Source organism: Carlito syrichta, unplaced genomic scaffold (genome assembly GCF_000164805.1).
Source record: "Carlito syrichta isolate Samal-C Ts95f unplaced genomic scaffold, Tarsius_syrichta-2.0.1 Scaffold268496, whole genome shotgun sequence".
Lineage (NCBI taxonomy): Eukaryota > Metazoa > Chordata > Mammalia > Primates > Tarsiidae > Carlito > Carlito syrichta.
Genome location: NW_007212592.1, coordinates 27,150 through 36,180, shown reverse-complemented (window position 1 = coordinate 36,180; position 9,031 = coordinate 27,150). Strand labels below are relative to the sequence as shown.

The 9,031-nt window shown below is 41.0% G+C and overlaps 1 protein-coding gene across 4 annotated transcripts in view; it reads left to right on the top strand.

Moving 5' to 3' along the window:
- The first annotated feature begins 127 nt into the window (after nt 1-127).
- PCMT1 (protein-L-isoaspartate (D-aspartate) O-methyltransferase) overlaps nt 128-9,031 on the top strand; it is a 32,664-nt gene continuing 23,760 nt past the window's right edge. For 3 of the 4 annotated variants that reach the window (XM_021709635.1, XM_021709636.1, XM_008052234.1), the window contains exon 1: nt 128-383. In XM_021709635.1, coding sequence (XP_021565310.1) covers nt 155-383 — 229 coding nt within the window. In that variant the 5' untranslated portion in view covers nt 128-154. The remainder of the gene's footprint in view (nt 384-9,031) is intronic. The other variant, XM_021709637.1, reaches the window with a different exon arrangement.

Genomic DNA, 9,031 nt, shown 5'->3' with positions numbered 1-9,031 from the left:
CTCAGCTCGGCTCCCCTGCGGTCCGCGGGCAGCCTCAGTAGTCAAAGACGCGGGCGGCGGGGCAACAGGACACTCCCCCCCGGCCCCCGCCTTGGGCCCCACCCGGCCGCACCCGAGGCGCGCGGCGTCACCGGGCGCATGCGTGCCGCGGGGGATGCCGGGAGCGCGCAGTGGCGGCAGCGGCGGCGACGGCAGTAACAGCGGCGGCTACAGCGGGGACGCGAGCGGGGCGGTGACCGTGTGGGAGGTGGTCTCACTCTTGGGGAAGCTGCTGGGCACTGTCGCCGCGCTGAAGGTGGTTCTGTACCTGCTCCGGGTGTGCTTAGCGATGGCCTGGAAATCCGGCGGCGCCAGCCACTCGGAGCTAATCCACAATCTCCGCAGTAAGTGCTACCTCCGCCCGGTGTGGGGCAGCCAGGGCAGGCTGGGCCTGGACCGGGTCCCCCTGGGCCGTCCAGAACGTTCTGTTTACCCCCTCCCCCAACACCGTGCCTGTTGGAGGGCTTCGGCGGCGCCGGGTTGGACCAGTAGTCCCGAACGGCGTGCGCTTGCAGTCGCCTCCCCTGGGACCTGTCACTGGTCGGCGACGTGGACAGGAAAGGGAGAGAGAGATTCAGGGGCCGCCGCTGGTGGGGCAGGGGCAGTCGTCCCCCTGAAGGCTTGGGGGGAGGGGGCGCGGCACCAGTGGCGGTGCTGTCACTCGAGTCCGCCGTCCCGGTCCGGCATGCGAGGGGCGTGCCTTCGGGGTGGGGATGTGTGGGCTTGGCCTGCTAGAGACTGGGCTGGCGCTGAGGCGACCCCACCCTCGCACCCCGCGTTTTCTCACCTTCCCACTCCTTCATAATCAACCTTGCTGCAAGCTCTCCCTCTTATGCTGCCTCCCCCGCCCTCCGTTTTTTCCTGTGGAGGGAGATGCCACCGACTGATACAGGCGAGGGGAGGGAGAGGAAGATGAGAGTATTGCCATTGCAGATGCTGGGAGAAATTTCTCGGGCGGCTGTCCAGTGGAAAGCTCCGTGGGGGGCGGAGAAAGAATCAGGGGATGCTGTTCCCAAGAGACTTGTCTTTCAGGAGCCCTTACGGGTCCTGGATCCAGCAAACGGTCGTGTGTGGCAATTTTCTAACTTTTTTCAGGGCTACCATAGGCTTTAAAAACCTCGTGTGGAAGTTTCTTTATAGTATTCCTTTTAATTGTTGTATTCCTTCTTTCGATGATAATTTTAGGGTGGGATGAATGCTGTGTCATTCTCTTTTTTTAAATAGAAATTTATAGAAAGACCGATGTCTGTAATAATCTCTCTCTGGACAGAATTTATAACAGCCTCTTTGCCACTAACTTTGCAATATTCATATTCTGCCACGTGGTATTTTTAATTGTCCTGTGTTTTTTAGCTTTTCATGTGTTTGTCTTATCTCCCAACTCTATTTGTCACCATCTTCAGGACTGGGACCATTAAAAAAATTATTTGAATCATTTCAAAAAACTTAGTTCTCATTCCTTTTTTCATAAATGCTAATTAAGTGTCTATTATATGCCTAGATTTGTGTTAGGAATACAAACATGAATGAGAGAAATAAGTAGTACTTTTTGGCATATGGTTGGTACTTAGTATATTAGACATTTTGACTTTTTTGAACAACACTTAAAATATGGAAGTTATTTCTCTAGTGTTTCATAATGAAGAATATTTAGATGTTAAAATTTTATCAAGCACTGCTAGGTTCATTTTATGGAATACATTTGACTGGAAGTGGACATTGATATACTGAGATAGTAGTATGAAGTAGGATTTAGGTTCCTATGGATTGCACATAAGCTCAATATGTTGTATAAAATTCCTTAACGTGATCTAAGTGCCTGCTATTGCAGTATCTATACCTGAAACATTCTGTACATGAATTGTGATTAAGTAATTTTCCACCGGTAGGTTATCACAGTAGACTCTTGGCTGTGGTAGGAATTTGTAATCAATCAGGCTCTTAAAGTCTCTCCTTTTTGGGCCAAAGTGTAGTAAGCCAGGGCTAGATCTTTTCCCAGTGGTTTTATAATCACTTTAATGTATTGGATTACTGTTCTTAGCTGAAATTTCTAAGGATGTTTTTCTGTCAGAAAGTTTGATACAGAATATTTAACATACATGAATGTTGATATTGCGACTAGTTTTATACTAGATCTATGCTTGGTAAGAGAAAATTAGGCAAGTTGTTTAGCCTCTTTTGTAACACTTATGCAAATTTAGTTTCATCTTCTTGCTGAGGTAATTCTAGCTAATAGATTTCTTTTAATTTATTAGCTTATTAATAATATTTGCTCTTGTGAAAATTGCAAATGACGCAAAATTTGAAAACATTGCCTTCCTTCCTTGTTACTCCACTATGTGTATTCTTTCGAAGTTAAAAGGGCTTTTTTGTTTTGTTTGTTTTTTTTGAGTTAGAGTCTTACTCTGTTGTCCAGGCTTGAGGGCAGTGGCACACTCACAGCCACTGTAGCCTTGGCCTTCTGGGCTCAGGCGATCCTTCTGCCTCAGCCTTCCAAGTAGCTGGAACTCCTTGAGGTCTCACCAAGTTACCTGGGCTGGTCTCGAACCTGTGGGCTCAGGCAATCCACTCGTCTTGACTTCCCAAAATGCTGGGATTACAGACTGAGCTACTGAGCCCAGCCTTAGTAAAACGGTTTTTGTTTGTTTGTTTGTTTTGTTTGTTTGTTTGTTTTTTGAGTTGGAGTCTCACTCTGTCGCCCAGACTGAAGTGCAGTGGACGCTCCCAGCCACCACAGCCTCCACCTGTTGGACTCCGGCGATCCTTCCGCCTCAGACTTCCAAGTAGCCAGAATTACAGTCATGCGCTACCACACCTGGCTGATTTTTTTGATTTATTGTAGAGATGAGGTCTCGCTGCCCAGGCGGGTCTCGAACCCGCGGGCTCAGGCAGTCCACTCACCTCAGCCTTCCAAAGGCACAAGATTACAGGCTGAGCCAACGAGCCCGGCTTTGAGTACCTTCTATATGTCAGGCACTGGGAATACAGCAGTGAACAAAACACACACCCATTCCCTCTTATCGCTTCTAATGGGAGCAGCCAAGTAAAATATATAGAATGCTATATGGTATTAGGTGACAAAAGAAAGGAGAATAAAGAGGTTGAGCAGAAGGTTTGTAGTTATAGAAGAAAAGCCCTCACCAGTTTCATGTGAGCAAAAGTATGGTGGAGGGGAAGAACTAAACTATGCAGACAGAGCTGGAAGACAAGCATTACAGGCAGAGGAAACAGCAAATGCTAGACTTGAACCTGGGGTGTGGGAGAAGATTGGAGGCAAGGATATGACACTGGGGTTTTAGGCCTTAGCAGCTGAAATGATTTGCAGTTTTCCAAGTGGGAAATAGGTGAGTGAGCATTGGGGTTTTGTTTGGGGGGAGGCAGTGAATATGGGAGTTTATTTTGAAGAATGTTAGATTCTTATAAGACAAAGTAGATATGTTTAGTAGGCATTTGAATATGTAGGAATTATAATGATTTATAATGGTTTTTGTATCCTAAAGCCATTTATTTTTACAAATACATTGGAATTATTTTCTTATTTACCTTTATAGCATTCGTTCTTCACTACTAGTAGTATAGCTACTGGGAAAGAGCATTTAGTCTTAATATTCCATTACTTTTGTATATACATGGGACCAATACAACCATCTAGTAAAATCCTAAGAAATTGGGACTTCACTTAGAATCCAGAAAATATCTCCTCATTGTAACTTATTTCAAGTCAATCTTATGGATATGTACTAGTAAGTAAACTTATAGTGCGTTGAATAAGATTTAGTGTCTATGATTTTTTGGATTTTAATATTAGTGTGTCTACTTAAATTTAAATAAATTAAAACTAAATAAAACTAATAAAACGAAACACTTAGTTCTTCAGTCATACTAGCCACATTTCAGGAACTCAATAGCCGTATGAAGCTGGTGGCCACCCAGTTGGATAGTGCAGATAGAGAACACATCACAGAAAGTTCTGTTAGATTGCACTAGATCTAAATGCTGGTTGTACGACATTCAGTTTATTGTGATCTTGGGCTGTAGGAGGGGAAAGATTCTATTGTGCTATTGTAAATATTTCTATCAGTATTGCATTGAACTTTGGCTAAATGCTTTAAAGGTGGCAGTGAAGAAGGATGATCAGATAAGGATGATGAAGATAACAAGAGGGTCAGCATTTTATATGGTGCTTTCACAGGTTTGAGGTTGTTTGGTTTAGCACAGAGAAGGCTTTAGGGAGCAATGATGTTTAAGTATTCGAAGAAATGTCATGTAGTAGAGGGTCAAACCAGGACAAATGGGAGGCAGATTTTGGCTCATTATAAGGAAGTATTCACAAAGCTATCCTAACAATCAGAGTTGGCTTTTAAAAAGTGTTTTCTGTCACTGAATATGTTGAAGCAAAGAATGATTGACCATTTCACTGTAAGGGATATTGTAGAAAGGGTTTTGTCATCAGATTTGAATGTGCAGTAGATCTCTAAGGACTTTTCCAGATCCAAGATTCTTTGAAGTTTATTGACATTATGGATTGCATGAAATCAGTTGTAGTGGGGGGGAGTGAGGTTTTTTTTAGTTGAAGTTTCACTCTTTCACCCAGGATGGCGTACAGTGGCACACTATCACAGTCTTGACCTGCTTAAGCTCACGCAATCCTTCTGCCTCAGCCTTCCAAGTAGCTGGGGCTACAGGTGTGCTACCATGCCTGCCTAATTTTTTGATTTCTTATAGAGTCGAGGTCTCACCAAGTTGCCCAAGCTGGTCTTGAACCCCTGGGCTCAGGCAATCCTCTTGCCTTGGCCTCTCAAAGTGCTGGGATTATAGGCATGAGCTACCATGCCCAGCCAGAAGTTACATTTTTAACATTAACTTTGAATGTTTTTAGAGTTTTACATAGCATTTTAGTTTTTCAGAGATATAAAGGAATCCAGGGAACATATCCTTCTTTGAGAAATAGCATCAAATTTAGGTATCAATTAAAAGTGAACAAGATACACAGAAAGATATATATTTTTAAGTAATTGCTGGTACTTAGATAATATGCTTTACTATAACTTGCCATCACAAAGTTCTTCTTTGATTATAGTAGGAATTTAAAATTTATCCCTTTTAGACTTTCTGTACTGAAAGAAGTACAGAAAATACTTTAGGAGTTGTCCTAAACTCTGCTTAGCACCCATCATGCCTAATCATTCAGGATGGGAAGAAAAAGATGAAAGTTTTGTTAATTTTGTATTGTTTTCCCAGGTGTGTTGTTAGCAGAGAAGAAATACAGGGTAAATAACTAACAGCTATTCAAGTCTTATGAAGTAATATAATAAGGTAACATTTCTTTTACTGAGATGTAACTTTGAAACAAGCTTAGACAAAGTTTCTAAATGGCTTGAAATTCATCTGGAGCTTATTTTCTTACCTGTATTTTCAGTGCTTCATACCAACACAGGCCTTCTCTTTGATCATTTCTGCCAGGGTTATCACCATTCTTCTATTCTCTCCCAGATCAAAAATTTTGTAGTAATTATTGATTCTTTCAGACTGTCATCAAATTAACTCAGCAGTTGTTACAAATACCTTTTATAGCCATCCTCCTCACTGATAACCATCCCAGCCCAGGCTGTTATTTTATACTTAGAGTAACATATCTGGTGTCTGATTGGTTGTCACATTTTTCAGTTTCCTTCCCCTCAGACCCATTCTACACATTATCCTGATTTTCCTAGTGTGCTGATTTCTGTAATGTCACTTATCGGTTCAGGCTTCCTATTGCTTACTGTATCAAGTAAATACCTCTTGCTTAGCTTCCCAGGCCTTGTTAGAGTCTTATACAGCCTGTTCTTATGCTCCAACTCCAGTCCCGTTCTTCTGGTTGATCTCATTTTCCTCTACAGATGCTTTGTGCATGAGGGCACATGTTCAATTGCTCTAACAAAGACCAAAATAACAATGGCTTAAACAAAACTAAATCATCTGTCTCCCATAACATCTTCCAACATTTCAGGGTAATATGGTGGTTCCATGGTGCTGAAGACCTAGACTCCTTCTCTCTTGTTGCTCTGCTCTTTCCCTTATCTGTGAGATTAGAGATAGTTTGCCTTCACCATTTCCTTATTCCAGTCAGTGAGGTGGTAAATAGGAGAAAGAGGAAGAAACCCATTCCTTTTATGAGGGCATGATTTGTAAACTGTATATGCTCCACTGACAAGACCTTTTTTTTTTTTTTTTTTGAGTCATAGTCTTACTGTTTTCCAGGTTGGGGTATAGTGGCATGATCACAGCTACCGCGGCCTCAATCCAAGAAGGCTATCATTCCACCTCAGTCTTCCAAGTTGCTGGAACTGCAGGAACATGCCACCACACTTGGCTAATTTTTTGATTTATTGTAGAGACAAGGTCTTGCCACGTTGCCCAGGCTGGTCTCAAACTCCTGACTCAAGCATTCATCTTTCCTCCATCTCCCAAAGTGCTGGGATTACAGGCATGAGCCACCACACCCAGCCAAGAACTTAATTGTAAGACTACATGTAATCACAGAGAGGCTAGAGAATGCACTCAAAGTTCTGTCACAGGTAAATGGCGCAGGTAAAAATAAAATATATATATGTATGTGTATATACATATATGTATATATAAAATAAAAAATTTCACTGTGAAAAAATAGGAGTTTCTGCTACACCTTGCTAATCATAGGGAGGGGTGTGTGTGTGCATACATACATACTATCTATGATAATAAGATTAGAAGAATTGAAAATATTAATTTTTAATGAAGTAATATATGTATATAGTTAAAAGATAAGATGTAAAAAGGACTTATAATGAAAAGCATATCTCTCCATCCTAGAGTGAGCCACTTTTTTTTTTTTTTTTTTTTTTGGAGTCAGAGTCTCGCTGTCACCCAGGCTGGAGTGCAGTAGTACGCTCACAGCCAATGCATCCTTGACCTGCTGGGCTCAGGCAATCCTTCTGCCTCAGCCTCCCAAGTAGCTGATAATATAGGTGCTGTGCCACCACATCTGGCTAATTTTTTTTTTATTTATTGTAGAGGCGAGACCTCATCAGGTTGCCCAAGCTGGTATTGATCTCCTCGCCTCTGCCTCCCAAAGTGCTGGGATTATGGGCATGAGCCACTATGCTGGCCTGTGGACCACTTTTAACTGTAGTTTTGGTTCTTGTGACTATCTTCATGCGACTAAATCATATGCTTAAACTGCTGTTTCATGTTTTATCAACTTTAGACATCATCTACTGCCCTCCGTCACAATGGATGAATATTTACACAATACATACCTATCCCCTTTCTTCATATAGTTATGTCATAGTTTTTGATTCCTCTTTTGTGGTTACCTTTGAGTAATGTACTTTAACCTCTATTTGTTGTACCATAACTTATAGACTAACACTACCTCTTAACCCCTCCACTTGGTAAGGAAGGATATGAGGGAGTTGCCCCTCTCATTTCCCAACTTATAAACAATTTTTTACATTGCCAAAGTTGATAATGTTCACCTTTATTCTGAGTAATAAATACATCTTTTGCACGTTATTGATTTGTAAAAGTTGAAAATCAATAACGATTGTTAATATTTATGACTTTGTCAACACTTTGCTGAGCTTTGTAGTGTACTATGAGTTTATTTCCCACCCTTTGTTTGCAATATCCCAGACCTCTCTACCATTGAAGAGGATTGTCACCTTTTTCTTTCTTTTTTTTTCACTTGCTTGAAATCTTGCCACATTCTAGTTTTCTTTATCTATGTCATGACTTGTATAGAATTTTTTTTCCAGAAATTTGATTTATCCTCTGTGCCTTTCTCGAATAGGGAAAGGAAGCATATACATTCTTAACATGACTCTAGTTTTTTTAAGTTTTTCATTTATTGGCTTATAGGTTGGGTTCTGTTGGATTCTCCTTTTTGAATCCTCCTAACTTCTCATCTGGATCAATTGCATATTTGGACCAACATTAGCCATTACTATAATTATTTAATTAGGGTCCTTGGCCCCTTTGGCTACAAGTATACTGGGTATGGGTGGTTCTTAAACTGTTTACTATTTCAGAAAAGCCTAATGGTATTTGCATGTTTACTCGAATTAGTCTGTGCATGTAAAGTAAAACATCAAATTACTTTGCTGTTTGCTAGAAATATTTTGGGTCTCTTGCAGTTATATATGTCAGTGATTACCAAAAATAGGAAAATGATTTAATAACTTAGTAAATGTAGCTTGTGTTTAGGTATTTTGTAAAACATAAGAACTTGGGCAAAAATAAATAATAAGAACCTTGCGAAAATTTTGGAAATGACCCAGTAAATGCCTTAATAAAGTTTTATTCTGACCAGGCTCAGTGGCTCAGCCTGTAATCCCACGCTTTGGGAGGCCGAGGTGAGTGAATTACCTGAGCCCATGGGTTCGAGACCCGCCCGGGCAACTTGGCGAGACGTCATCTCTTCAATAAATCAAAAAATTTAGCTGGGATGTGGTAGTGCGCGCCTGTAGTTCTAGCTACTTGGAAGGCTGAGGCAGAAGGATCGCTGGAGCCCAGCAGGTTGAGGCTGCGATGGTTGGGAGCGGCCACTGCACTCCAGTCTGGGCGACTGAGTGAGACTCCAACTCAAAAAAAAAAAAGTTTTATTCTGAGCCTTGGTTTGTTCAGCTTCTTAATAAATAACTGATGACATGCTATTAAAAACAATTGAGTTTTTAGTAAATTTCATATGCCTGTTTAGTATAGAGTAAGAAAGAAGTCAAACTCACATGAATTTGAAAGAAGTATATTATCTAGCTTGAAAGAAGTGATTTATTTAATTTACTTTGATTTTTTTAAATATGCCTTGAATGAAATATTTAAAATGTTACACTTTAACTATCCATCTAGAGAAGCATGAATAAAGTTAATATGATGATGGTTTTAAAAATTCATTAATAATTGTAATATTGAATGAGACTGCTTAACCTGTAAAAAATAAGACTTGAGGTACTTATGATAAATCTTCAGATGT